This window comes from Nannospalax galili, unplaced genomic scaffold (assembly GCF_000622305.1).
Source record: "Nannospalax galili isolate Female #2095 unplaced genomic scaffold, S.galili_v1.0 scaffold377, whole genome shotgun sequence".
In the NCBI taxonomy this organism is placed as follows: Eukaryota; Metazoa; Chordata; class Mammalia; order Rodentia; family Spalacidae; genus Nannospalax; species Nannospalax galili.
In genome coordinates this window covers 680,680-695,779 of record NW_008341187.1, presented here as the reverse complement: position 1 = coordinate 695,779, position 15,100 = coordinate 680,680, and the positions used below count along the sequence as shown (strand labels likewise).

General features: G+C 41.5%; 1 protein-coding gene across 1 annotated transcript in view; it reads left to right on the top strand.

The window, feature by feature from the left end:
- The first annotated feature begins 3,320 nt into the window (after nt 1-3,320).
- The window catches only part of Sash1 (SAM and SH3 domain containing 1), a 259,709-nt gene continuing 247,929 nt past the window's right edge, over nt 3,321-15,100 (top strand). The window contains exon 1 of the mRNA XM_017799052.2: nt 3,321-3,386. Within this exon, the coding sequence (XP_017654541.1) occupies nt 3,366-3,386 (21 nt within the window). The 5' untranslated portion in view covers nt 3,321-3,365. The remainder of the gene's footprint in view (nt 3,387-15,100) is intronic.

Sequence of the window (15,100 nt, the reverse complement as noted above, 5' to 3'; positions counted from 1 at the left end):
TACCCTCCCATCACTCTCCCCACTTTATTTATTTATTTATTTATTTATTTATTTATTTATTTATTTATTTATATTTTATGTGTATGAGTGTATTGCCTGCATGTAAATGCACCCATGTTGTGCAATGCCTGTGGAGGTCTGAAGAAGCCATCAGATTCCCCTAGAACTGGAGTTATGGACGGTTGTTAGCTGACATGTGGGTGCTGGGAATAAAACCTAGGTCATCTGCAAGAGCAGTCAGTGCTCTTAACTACTGAGCCATCTCTCCAGCCCCACTCTCCCCTTTTAAACATCCCTCGCCATTAGTCACCTTTTCCTCTTCATACCACCTGTAAAGATCTTCCATCCCCCTCCCCACCAATGGTCCATTTCTAGTTTCCTGGATTCCATAAGGTACTCCAAATTAAGCATACAAATCTAAAGATTAAACATTATTACATTATTTACATATGTAAATTTTAATTTAAAAATCTAAATAAATGAATGGTTGCTGAAGACTTTTTCCCATGGTCAGCCCATTTCCGCTTCCCATTTCTTCCATCCTACCATCCTCTGTCACTAAAATGTCTTGATTTGGGTGCTGTGACATATAGGACAGAGTAGGATACAGGATGCAATAGAAAATCAGGATTTGGAAGATGCCAGTAATATTCACAAGCTGGGGCTGCCAAGACAAAATACCAGTCTGGGGTCTTATACTGTTATTATCTCACAGTTGTGGAGACTGGAAGTCCAAGATCAAGGTGCTGGTAGGGGTGGTTCTCTCTGAGAACTGCAAGAGAGGGATGTATTCTTGGCTTGTGTCTCTCTTCCTGCATGGTATTCTTTCTGTACACGTGTCTTTGTGACTGAGTTTTCTCTTTTTATAAGATCGCCAATAGTATTGGATTAGACCCCATCCTGATGGCTTCCTTCTAACTTAATTACCACTGGAAAAATCTTATCTCCCAATGAGGTCACATTCTGAGGTACAGGTGCTAGGACTTTGGCATAGGAATCTGGAAATGGCAGTGAAGCACACAAATTGATCTATAACATGAGTAGTATATATGTTTATCTCAAAGAATATTCCCATATTATCAAAGCAAGGCAAAGAACTGACAATATCCATGTGGAAACAAAGTCTTAATGGTAAACCTCTTCCAAACAGAATTTCTCCAATATAGCTGAGCTCCTTTGTAAAGGTGAGTAGGTGTCTCTCTTGACTCTGAAAAGGAGCTTCTCAGAAGAGGGTGTAGCTCTTTGCTTGATGAACAGTGAGGACCAGTCAGCACTATATGTGGGCATGTACTGATTTTATGAGCATAGCTTCTATACTCCTCCTGAGACCCAAATTCGAAACCAAACACCACATCTCACGGGGCAGAGTTTCTTTTTCAGTTGTTAGGGGAAGATGAACAGACTAGCACTTCCTCTATATAGATAAGGAACCAGGTAGAAAACAGGGAAGTACCCTGGTGAAAGTTACAAGGCCAGCTAGCAGCAACCTTAGGACTCGAGTTTGGACTTCTGACTCAAGCCAGGGCTCCCAAACCACACTGTCTTCCACCTCATCATCATCTATCAACATTACCCACTTTCTCTGGCAATATCTGGTTTTTCTCAACCACTTCCATACAAAACCATTTTTTTTGTTAAATTATACTGACCTAACTGCTTACAAGTGTTGCTGATGCCTTGTAAATAGGATCAGAATTTGTGGATTACACCCTTGGTAATAGTTTTCCTAATATCTTTTTTTTATGTGTATGCATGTATTGCCTGCATGTAGGTATGCGCACCTGTGTCGTGTAATGCCCATGGAGGACAGAAGAGGCTGTCGGATCCCCCGGAACTGGAGTTACGGACAGTTGTTAGCTGCCATGTGGGTGCTAGGATTCGAACCTGGGTCTTCTGCAGGAACAGCCAGTGTTCTTAACCGCTGAGCCGTCTCTCCAGCCCCCCTAATATCTTTAAAAAATTTTTTTTCCTAATATCTTATCAACCCAAAGAAAATTTGTGTTCCTACTCTGTATAAAGTGATGTATTTCTTTACACCTCAGAACTCACTTTTTTTTCTTTTTTTTTTTTTTGAGACAGGGTCTCACTGTAGCCACAACTGGCCTGGAACTCCCTATAGACCAGGCTGCCCTTGATCTCACAGAGATTTGCCTGCCTCTGCCTCCCAGGTGCTGAGATTAAAGATATAAGGCTCCATGCCAGGTTTCAGATCCCACTTTTTAGCTGAAACCTGCCTTTAATTGTAAATACAAACCCAGCTTTCATTGTAAATACAAACTCCAAGCTGAGAGAAGAGCTTCATCAGAAATATCAAACTAGTGGCAGTCAGCAATGACTTTTGAAAGCAAAAGAATAAAAGGCCTTTACCTTCTGGCGCACTGGGTCTTGGTTAACACAACACCACGATTGAGGTTTGCATTTTAGAAATCATCTGCTGAATCCAGTCTGTAAAAATAAATAAATAGTGATTCAGGTGGTGCCTAGTTTAGATCTACTGCTTTAAAGAGAGATCTAGGGACAAGCACCTTTCTGTGCCATCCAGAACTACAATGCCATTTAAAATGCTGCTATATTTGTTTCTTTTATTTTTCCTTTGTATGCTTTAAAAAATAGTGATTTTATGACATCTTTCTTTTCAGGGTTCTTAAATTGGGTTAAATTATATTAATCCCAGCTAGAGTTTAAATCCTGAAGGATGGGTTAACCCCACAGGGTAGCCTCTGAATGGGGGTATACTGAGATGTAGATAGTTCAGCCGTGTGAACGCTAATTCTAGAACATTAAACTTAGCATGTTAAATGGATTTCTGGATGTTTCTCTGTGGAAATCTTGGACTAGTCCTCCCCTTTCCTTTACTGAGCCAAGAAAACTCTGATCCAGAACAATTCAATTTCAATTTGCAGAAAAACTAAATGCAATGAGCCAAATGGTATGAAGATAGTGTTGGGGGCCCAGGAGGGAGGGGCCTTGCAATCCCCAGTTTGTTCTTGACTATCTGAAGGTCTGTTTAAGCACTCTGAGATATATGCACGAGGTTGTTTCTGAGGGGTGTTTGCAGGGTCCGCTTTATAGTTTGAGGACCTAAGAGCCAGGCTCGCTTTCCTGTCACTGTGTTAAACGTTAAGCATTTGGAAGGAGCCCCAGCGAGGCCTCAGGAAACAGATACCGCCCCTGGACTTATCATCCTGAGGCGATTTGTTTTAAAGTTCATAATCTCTAGGGCTACAGGATTGTCCCACATCTGCCTTGAATTGAAAACACATTCCCATTAAGAGCCTTACATCAGAGCTGCGGATCTGTGAGTCAGAGAGGAAGTCCGGGACCATTTGAACGTATGGCCCACAAGACCACAAGCAGCTCCCTTCATGGAGGACCAAGATTCCGGGGTATGTAGGCTGTTGATTTTCAACTTCTGAGATCCCCCCCTCCACTTTGGTGTCTTTCTGATCTGTTAAGAAGGAACGTTAGGGAAGCGACTATGGTGGGAAAGCGTTTACAAGCACTCTCAGTGCTGCTAAGGAATTGATCAATCTTCCAAGCAGTCAGGCAGCCTCTGCTTCACAACTGCTCTGCCAGGTTTTAAATTTTCTGTGACTTACTGTTTATTATAGAAAATACATTGGTTGAATTATATAGATATTTATTTTCCTCCAGGATTCTAAAAAATGGTTTGTAAGCCAAAGAAGAGTTTTTACTGGTAAACACCAGAGCTTTTCTACCCTCTGCTTATCTAAGAAATTGTTTTAAAAGATTTCCACACATGCTAAGAATGAAAGATGGAACTCTGTGCTTCATATTACAAGACTCTGGGGACCAGGCCCAGCAGCTTAACCATTTACCATCTAATATTCTTACTGGAAAAGTTGCTTTCTTAGCTTGCTGGACAACATAGTTTCCATCTTCTCTGTGGGAACAATATTTTTCAGAGGATGACATTCTCTGCGTCTTAAAATTAACACATATATATGATTTTAATTAAATATTTAAATTATGTATTATACATATAACTATATATTTATATATACATACATATACATGTATATATTTGGTCATGATAGAGGACTAAAAGATACTAGGAAGTCAAGCAAGGGTCTGTAGGTCAGGCAGCTGAATATACGATTATTGAGACTCCTTTTGCCTTGTTCTGGCTCTGGCTCTGGTTTTAGATTGGGTTTTGGTGACTAAAGGTCTCCAGGGTAGGCCTCTGTTTCACTTACCATTACCTCTAAGGAGGTGAGGACAGTGCATGGTACAGTTAGTGCTCAATGAAAATAGAGTGGGGATGGGACGTTGGAAGATGTCATTAGGGACATGCCCTCTGCTTGAGTTAATTTTCACTTTCCTACGTACAGTGGGACTGGAAGTCAAGAATAAGGGGTGATAGGTAATTAAGAAGCACCACTGAGAACAATGGCATGTGAAATGCATGGTGTCATGGTTATGGTTCGAGCAGAGTGACAATTCCAGAGTGAGTCTTGAAAGGCGCCTGGTGAGAGTGCACAGGAACCCCAAGGAAAGGTGGGAGGGGAATAGTGGATAGGCACAGGGGCCTGGCCCATTTTCCTTTCAACTTTGTACAGATGTGTTCATCAAAGTGTTTCGACAGCACAAAGCTCGTTCTGTTCTGGGTGCTTCCCCTCTTCACACCAACAACGGGCTCAGAGCAGCCCAGTTGGCAGGTAACATTTTGGCTTCAGTGGCAAAAGACTACTTGCTTTTGACTGGTTGCCCATGGCTCTTGAAAGAGGGAAGGCTTTTCAGGTGCCAAAATTTGACTGGAAACTGTGTCATGGGACTATGCCCTCTTAATCCTAGTGAGACAGAGGCTTTCTTTTAGAGAAGAAAGCAAACACATTTGGGGTTTGTGCTGAAGGATGCAAAAAGATGTATTGATCAATGCAGACAGGAAGGGGAGCTAGCAGGCTTGGACCTACCATTCCTGACCTACCTAAGGCCCCTAGCAAAGGAGTTTTAAAATCTAGAGAAACAGCATCAGTGCAGACGAGCTTCCTTTTGGAGAAGTACTTGTATGTATGTCTTAACTTGCTTTGGTTGCTTGGTTGGTTGGGTTTTTTTTGGTTTTGGGGGGGGTTCTTTTGTTTTTTGTTTTTTTTTTTGTTTTTTTTTTTTTTTTTTTTTGAGAAGGGTCTCTTGTAGCGCAGGCTGGCCTCCAATTCACCACATAGCTGAGGATGACCTTGAACTTCTGATCCTCCTGCTACCATGTCTCAAGGACTGGAATTACAGGTGTGTACCACCATCTGCAGTCAGTTTATGCAGTGCTGGAGGTAGAACCCAGAGATTCCTGCATGCTAGACAAACACTTTACCAACTGAGCTACATCCTTGGCCCTGTGTCTTAATTTAACTAACCTACTTAATCTTCCTGATTAATTCCTCAACCCCAAAGTGCAGGGATAATGTTAAGGCAGTACGGCAGAGACTTCCACAATGATACTTGAATTATGAATTTAACTGTTACCTCAATATAATCCATATCCAGAAACCTTCTGTCTGTTTCTCACCAATAGAATGGGCAGGTTGTCAGTGGGGACTGTGTCCTCTTCCCTGGCCTCCTTCTTTTTACCCATAGACACCAGGAATTTGGTGATCTACCACCATAGCACCAACTGGCCATGCCACCATGACCACTCACAGATTCATTGCTCCTAAGAAACTCCACAAGCCATATTTGCAATTCAGAGCACATTATCACCCAGAAACAAGCTTAGGCTCCCAGCTCAACTTCTGAATGCAAATTTATCCTAAAATAGAGTCTGCCGAAGCTTCTGGAAAAGGACAGAAAAACTTTCATTTGTCTAATAGTGTTTGAAAGTAACTTTATAATGAATTGTAATAATGCTTTTGAGGGCATTTTTAATATCCTTGCAATACTTTCTTAGCCTTGCACACCATTCCCTTCTTGGTGTGGACCCTACCTCTCTGTCGTAGGTACTCTGTCTCCTCCTGTTCTCTCAAATACACCCCTAGGCTGGAGTCCAAGGAAATTATCTGTGTATACTTTTCCAGTGTGGTTTCTTTGGCCTAGACAGTCTTCTTTTCCTTCTAATTCCTGACAACGCTCTCTCTCCACTCAGACATTAGCACAGTCAAAACCCTGTTATGATTGGCCCAAGATACCTCCATTCCCTCAGTCACAAACCTCTCTGAGATTTTTGTACACAGATTTAAGTTCCTTCACCAATCTTCTAAAATTTTAAGGGCTCTAGTTTAAAACTCCCCAGGACCAATAAGATGGTTCCGCAGGTAAACGTGTCTGCTGCCAAGCCTGATGACCTGAATTCGATCCCTGGAATTCACGTGGAGAAAGGAGAGAACCGACTCCCACAGGTTGTCCTCTGACCTCCTCCACACATGCACATGGCAGATACACGTGTGTGTGTGTATGTGTGTGCACACGTGCACACACACACAGAGCAGACAAGTTTTTTAAATGTAATAAAATCTATAAATTATAAATCTTTCTACCAGTTTTGCTGGTACAGGCTTTTAATCTCAGCATTCGAAAGCCTGAAGCAGGGAAATCACAGTTCAGAGCCAGGCTAGGCTACATAGGGAAATTGTGTTTTTCTTAAAAAAAAAATCCTTCCTCAGAAAGGTTAGAAAACCCTCCCCTTTTCACATCTGCACTTCCATAACATCTTATTAGCCCTATTTTATATTAATATTTACCACACTCTTGTGCCATTGTTTATATGTTGTCCCTTTCCTATAATCAGAGATGCCTAAAATGGGATTTCTTCAAAAGTTACTATAGTGCATGATACAAAATAAAAGAATTCATGTGTTCATAATCAGAAGGACAAATACGTGACTAGATGGATAAATAGATTCATGGTAGAATAGATGGATAGATACTGAGGGAAACATTATTTACAGAACAATGGAAGGCTGTGTATACTGTTGTACAAAATTCTGAGTAAGGGTTTTAAACAGTCTCATGAGCCTGAGAGCCACAGAATTCATCCATCTGTATTTGTATCTGCTTTCTATGTGGAAATGATTATCAAGTGTGGGTAGAAAATGGAACTTGGAGACAGAACTTAGGGGTTCCAGTTCTAGCTCCCTACTTTCTGGTTGTGTGGCCTTAGGGAATTTACTTCCTTCTCCATTTTTTTCTCTTTTCTTCATCTGTAAGATGGGAGTAATACCTGCCTTCCAGGAATTGTTGTAAGGATTAAATGATAATCCATCCCAAAGATCTAGCCAAGTGTTTAAGCCATACAAGGTAGGAGACAAGTGTTAGTAAACAATGAATCTAAATCAGAGTTGGCAGACACGGGACTTTGAAACCAGGAGGAACCCAGGCCTCTCGGTCTAGCCTTGTTCTCTCCCCATTGATGTCACTAATGTGATTCCACTTTTTATCACTCACTTCTTTTGTCACTTGGGTGGTCAAAATAAAATAAATTGAAACTTAGAAGAGTGAGGGAGGGAAAAGATGAAAAGATTCAGGAGATTTTGAAATGTGAAAAAGAAGTTGCCCGAAGGAGAACGTCCAGTGATCTCAGCCTGCCACACCATACTCACTGCCAGCACTGAAGGACACTGGCTTTACCCCAGGCTGTGTAGACACACATATCAAGATTCTGAAACTGTAGAGATGTTATTGTGCTAATACTCCATTGTTTCCCAATATGAAAATGAAGACAACTGTACTTTTTAAGAACTTTTTATCTGTGTGTGGTGGTGCATTCCTGTAATCCCAGCACTCAGAGTATCATGAATTCTGGGTCAGCCTGGCCTACACAGCAAGACATTGTCTCAAAACAAACAAATCAGCAGAAGGGAATAACTGTTTTCTGCAGTGATAGAAATTGAATTCAGGTGTCTTCCATACTAGGCAAGCACTCTATCAATAAGCTATAAAAATCGACTTTTTAGGGCTTTTTTCTTTTCTTTGAAAAAGCAACAAAATAGAATCTTGGAGAATGGATTACCTTTCCTAGATTAGGTTTGAAAGATTCATGTTTTAAAATAATTTCATTATGCTTAATCTGAGTTCCAACATCTCCTGAAACTACTTTGGACCACTTAATCTCATTCTTTTGTATAAAAAGTAAGCACTCGGGGCTGAAGAGATGGCTCAGCGGTTAAGAACACTGGTTGTTCTTGCAGAAGACCCTGGTTTGAATCCCAGCACCTACATGGCAGCTAACAACTGTCTGTAACTCTAGTCCCAGGGGATCTGACAGCCTCTTCTGACCTCCACGGGCATTGTACAACACAGGTGCACTTACCTACATGCAGGCCATACATGCATACACATAAATTAAAAATAAATAAATTTTTTAAAAAATAAATGCTTTATCAAACAGTTAACACATTCAACATATAACAAATTCAGATCCAAGAGCATGTTAGATAGGGAGAAATTTCTATCTCCCCTTTTCTATCTGTCTGTGCTGGTTAGTTTTTGTCAATTTGACACAAATTAGTCACCTAGAAAGAGGGGACCTCAACTGAGGAACTTCCTCCATCAGATTGGCCTGTGGCCATCTATGTGAGGCATTTTCTTAATTACCAATTGATATAGGAGTGTCCAGCCCATTGTGGGCAGTGCCATCCCCGGACAGATGGACATGGGCTATATAGGTAATTATGCAAGCCAGAGAAAACAAGCCAACAAGCAGAACTCCTCCAGTCTCTGCTTCAGTTTCTGCCTCCAGGTTCCTGCCTTGAGCTCCTGCCCTGACTTCTCTCAGGGTTTGATTGTGACATGGGATTTATAAGCCCAATAAATTCTTTCCTCCACAAGTTGTTTTTGGCCAGTGTTTTAGCACAGCAACAGAAAGTAAGCTAGACCACTGAATTATTGTAATCATTTCTATAGTAAATAAAGTCATTATGCAAATGCTGCAAGGTTATCTGATTCTCTGGCTGTCTCTGCCATCCCTATGCCAAGTCATTCATGTAACTTACTTAGGTTTTATGGCATGGTTTATAGATGAATAGATAGGTTAGAGTGGGTGAAAGATTGTTGGGGAGTTCTGTCTGCCTCTAAAATATCTACTCAGTGGCAGACTCTTAATTTTAATTTAAAAGAATGGTTATAGCATCTTCGGTCCATCAAAAAAAAAAAATCAGAGGACAAGAGGAACTTGTGTCCTCCTTGGATGCCAGTAAGGGGAGGATGTGAGGAGAGGGTACAGTTAGTGGATTTGTTCAAGTCTTTGTCCTCATTTTTTTTCTCTAGCTTTACCAGAAAACAACTTACCTAAAAGCCTATTGATGTGAAATTCATGCCCTTTGGAGTACTGTACAACTGTTCAGGTGTCCTAGAAATAAAAATTAAATTAATTTTTAATTTAATTTAAATTCTGAATAAAAAGGCTTTCTATAAACTTAAAAAGCTTAACTGTCCAAAAGTAGGCCAAATAGAAAAAGGCACTTTTGAGTATTCCAAACAATCCCATCCTTTAAAAAATAAATTCAGCAAGTTCAACAAATACCAAATTTCATTAGCTGTGCCTTAATAAGAACCAGGATAGTTTTTTTCATCATTAAACTACCCCAAAATGCAAGAAAATATAGGACACTAAAACAAAATCTAGCTTCTCTAACAGAACTTGAATTTTAAGTAACCTTCTCATTGGGCAAATGAACATTTAAGAAACTAGTTTTGGACCAACTGACTACCTGTGGGGGGTTGAGAATAGGAAGAGATAGGGCTGGAAGGATAGCTCAGCCATTAAAGGCTCAGGCTAACAAGCAAAAAATAAGAGAATAGGAAGAGAGTCAATAAATATATAAATCTCCAAGTTAGGGGCTGGAGAGATGGCTCAGGGGTTAAGAGCACTGACTGCTCTTGCAGAGGACCCGGGTTCAATTCCCAGCACCCACATGGCAGCTATGAACCGTCCTTAACTCCAGTTCCAGGGGAATCCAAAGCCCTCTTCTGACCTCCGCAGCATTGCACAACATGGGTGCACTTAAATACATGCAAAGCAATACACTCATACACATAAAATAATAAATAAAATATTTTTAAAATCTCCGAGTTCAATGCCTAAAATATAGTGGACACTCAATAATATTTTGTTGAATAAATGCTGAATACTTCTGGGCTAATTTGAGCCAGCTCAGCTATAACATTAGGTCCTATTGTCCTGAATTAAAAGATGGGTTAGGATGGGTTTGTTATTGTGGGCAATTCTCAGATTGTATGTAAATAGCACTTCCTAGAAAGAGCAGTTTCCTGGGTACCAAAAGCCTCAGGTTCCTAGAACATATTTCCTAACCTCTTACCAAAGTGTAGTAGTAGAGTTGTGACTGAGTTACTCTCAACATTCAATGAGATTATGTCTATCCATCCACTCATTTTCTTAAGACTTATTTATTTTTACTTTTACATGCATGAGTGTTAGCCTGCATGTATGTATGTGCACTATATGTATTCCTGGTACCTATGGAGGCCAAAAGAGGACATCAGATCCATTGGAACTGGAGATACAGATGTTTGTGAGCTGCCATGTGGGTGCTGGGAACTGTACCAAGGTCTTCTAGAAGAGCAGTAAGTGCTTTTAACCACTGAGCCATCTCCCAGCCTCTACTCATCTTTTTAGCAAAGTGAATTAATGGATGCTTCCAATGAAACAAGTGTTAGTCTTGTGCTTGGGAAATGGTGATGAACAAGTCAGACAAAGTCTGTAGCCCCACAGACCTTACACTCTCCCACAAAGCACTTGGCATGCACGACTTGCAAGCATCTAGCACTAGAACCTCCCTCAGAGTGGGCAGCAAAGTACCCTTGGAGGAGCAATCAGCTTATAAGTGAGATGACCCCATTTGAATCCAGGATCCACACCTGGCCAAGCTGTTCATTCCAGAATGTCCTGAAAAGAGTTTGTAAGCCAGAGTCCTGTCCAGAGCAAAGATTCCCTGAAACTGAAATGCAACATTCTGACACAAAATGCCTAGTACAGCACCTGGCACATAGCAGTTGCTCAGTTAATTATAATCCTTTGTTTATTTGGGTTTTTTGAATGGTAACCTTTTGTTACCTTAAAGAAGAAATATCTCAAGAGAACATCAAGGAAGGAAGATATCCAGAGATAAAGAAAAGAGTTAGGAAGTAGTTGCTTCCTCTGAGTACATTCTACCAGAGTCATGCATTCAATCATCTTTGGGGAGATAGAGTAATCTAGGGTTTGTTGCTAGCATAAGACATAGGAAAAACATGACTTCTCCTTAACCATGACATCTTCGCCATATGCTGTTTTTCTCCACTCTGTCCCGAAAGGAGTAGAAAGCGTGGCAGAATAAGTGCCTGCCAGGTGTGGTGGTGCACGCCTTTAATCCCAGCATTTGGGAGGCAGAGGCAGGCAGATCTCTGTGAGTTCAAGGCCAGCCTGGTCTACGTAGTGAGTTCCAGGACAGCTGGGGCTACAGGGAGACCCTGTCTCAAAATGGAGAAAACAGACAAGTAATTACTAATAACACCACTAAGGGAAACCTCAACCTTGACAGGCTCCGGGAAAGGAGGCAAGGCAGGTTAAGACCAGGGTACAGTGGAAGGCAGAAGATGGAAAGATCCTTTGAAAATCTGTGGTGAGGACATTTAGAATCCCTGGTGTTCCTCCTGTCACCGTCACAGGCCGATCTGGGCAGCCAAGAAGCTGAGTCAGGTGCTTCTTACAGCAGAAAGACTGAGGAGGCTCAACTGGAAACACTTTGGTCCCAGAACCAGCTAAGGAATCAGGTGAGACTCTGCTGTCCCAAATTCAGCTCCCAAAATGCTGTTAGGTGAGATATTTTTGTTGTTTTTGTTTTTTAGTTTTAGTAAAATAAATGCACACAATTGTAGCAGATGAAGTCACTGCAGAATCTCCCCTCTTCTGGGCTTTGGCAGCACCGACATTGGCCTTGGCCACCCCTGGCTTTCTCTACTCTGTTCTTGCCTTCCTTTCTCTCTTACGACAAGGTTGTTTTCTTCCATGCAGACCATGTCCCCTACATCTGTGTTTCGACTCACTTCTGTTTACATAATCCATTATCCCAAAGCCAGTCATCTCACTACCACCAAGATCCATTCTGAATCCAAATACAAAGATGGCCTCCAGTGTACTCTTGTCCATTTTGCTAGTTTTTCCTGAATTTCTGTCTTAGGTCATGTTGTATTAGCCTTTTGTTTCCTTTGAAGAAGTCAGTTGGTAATGAATTTCCTGGTCTGACTAGTTACTGTGTCTTCATGGCATCCAATCCTCAGATAGCCAAGGAGGAAATAAGCTGTAAGCCAGGTTTTCACACAACCCAGCTGCTCCCCACTCAGCCCAGCAGCAGACTTCCTCTTAAAAGCAAGGGACCTGCCCAACAGTCAAAGTCTGTACATAGAGACAAACATTTGAGATTCCCAACAAGTCCTGAGCCCTCTACCAAGTCAATTCACAGCAAGGCCCACAGGGCAAGAATCTCCTCAAAACAAGATAGGAAGTCTAAAGAAATCAAATAACCACCCTAATAGGTCAAACATCCAAATAATAAAAGGCATAGACGTCAGGGGAGGGATTGGAGGAAATCAATGAAATAACCAGAAATAAAAGACATGGGTTTCTTAATTCAAAAGAATTGTCCAGCTCCTGGCATAGAGAATAAGGCACATCACTGTGAAATTTCAGAACAGGGTAAGTAGGAAATCCCAAAAACTGCCAGAAAGGAAAAAAAAAAAGAGGGAGAGAGAGAGACAGAAAAGGCGATACAAAATACCAGGAGGCAGAATAGCAGGACTTTCCCTCGGGAACCTAAGACAAGATGCAGCAGCCTCGGGACTGTGAGGGGGAATGACTTCTGACCCAGGCCTATCAGTGGCATGGAGCATTAAGTCCCTTCTGGCAAGCTCCTGGAAGCCCATCCATTAGAGGGCTAGAGGTGAGACTCGGGGTAGAGCACTTGGCTAGCACATGAGGCTCTGCATTCTGTCCCAACACTGCAAAACTACGCAGCAAGCAAACTAAAAAAGAAAGTCCCCAGGGTTAGAGAGAAGGCCCATGGGTAAAGCACTTGCCTTGCAAGCATGGGGCCTGGGCTGGATCCCCAGCATGGCAGACCATGGGTGTGATCCCAGCACTAAGGAAGCAGAGACAGGAAGTCCCTGGGGCTCACCCTCCAGTCAGTCTAGCCCAATCAGCAAACTCTAGGCTGAGCAAGAGGTCCAGTCTCAAAAAAAGGTGAAGAAGATGCAAATGCATGGAGGAATTCCCAAAATAAATAAGTACAAATTGAGTGAAGAGCCATTGAAGACATCTGACATTGACGTCTGGCCTACACACACACAAACATGTACACGGGCATACACACACACATGAACAAACATGAATGCATATACACATACACCACTCACAAACACACAGGCACCTACACACATGAACACATATGCATATGTGCCACATACCTACGGAGCAACTATACACATGACCACACATATGAACACATACACACATGCACAGGCACCTACATACATGAACACACACACACATGAACAAGAACACATACGCACCATACACCTACACAGGCACCTACAACCATGAACACACACATGAACGCATACACCATACACGTACACACATGCACAGGGACCTACACACACATGAACACATATACATATACACACACACAAATAAAAATAAAATTCTAAAAAAGAAAGCTCCAAGAAAGAAAAAATTATGTGTGAGCCAAGAAATGCACATAATAGGAAATGGAGAGATGGCTTGGGAGTTAAGAGCACTGGCTGCTCTTGCAGAGGACCCGGGTTCTATTCCCAGCACCCACATGGCAGCTAACAGCCAACCTTAACTCCAGTTCCAGGGGAGCTTACACCCTCTTCTGATCTCCGCAGGCACTGCACAACATGGCTGCACTTACATACATGCAGACAATATACTCATACACATAAAATGATGATAATAATAAATAAAATATTTTTAAAAAGAAAGACACATAATAAAGCCCTGGATAGAAATAGAACCATAAGTCAGAACAGAAATACAATGACCATAGTGGTACATTACTGCCACCTCCCTTCAAAGGCTGGCCTGCTGGAGGAGTATGTCATACTGAGTCCCCTGCTGTCCTCACAGAGAACTTCACTATCTGAGCAGCAGAAGTGAGCAGCTGGTCACACGGAGCAGCACCTCCCTTTGGCTCTCTTTTGTGGGTCTCCCTTGAGCCTGGTCGTGAATTCCTCAGCACTGCACTGCAGTTGATGGCTCCATCCTGGTCCTTTTCCCTCTCAGTTGCTCACTGCCTGCAGCCCTTTCTCCTTCCTAGTCATCTCTCCCAATAGATAGTGTGCATTTCCAATTCTGCCTTGAGATTCCTACGTCTCAGAGGACAGGAACTAACATAGGCAGTACAGTGAGAGGACAGAAGGAAAATGGAAAATAAATATAATTGTGTAAGCTGGGTCCAATGATATAGGCCTGTAACCCTAGCAACTTGAGAGGCTGTGGCAAAAGGATTACAAATTCAAGACCAGTCTGGGAAACTTAGTAAAACTGTCTCAAAAAGCCAAAAGTTATCTGGGGATGCTCAGGGTTAGAGTGCTTGCCTAGCATGTGGGAGACCCTGGGTTCTAATCCCCAGCACTGAAAAGAAATAAATATGATCTTATTTAGGAAATCTATAAATGGAAATACTTAATTCTATTTTATAGAATGAACTGTTGCCTGATTGTAGAATCAAAAATAAAAATTATTTTTCAAGTCATTAGATTATACCTACACATCCACAATAAGGCAAAGAAAGAAATAACATGAGTGTCTTTCAAGATAGGCCTCAAGATAGGCACCAGGTTCCAGTGGAGGACCCACACTGAAGGACATCCAGAGACACAAATTAGACTCTATATATTTATATTTATATATGCATATATAAATATATATTGGGGCAGTAAGTTGAGGCATGGATGGGGAGGGGATCTAAATACTATCAAATTATAGTGTATGAAAATCACAAAAATTCAATTAAAAAAATGAGGAAGAAAGGGATAAATTTCTGAATGAATTCAGAAAAGAGTTAGAAATATTGAAGACTCTTCCTTTCAGCCAGAGTAGTCATTATTTCTAACTCTTTTCTGAATTCAT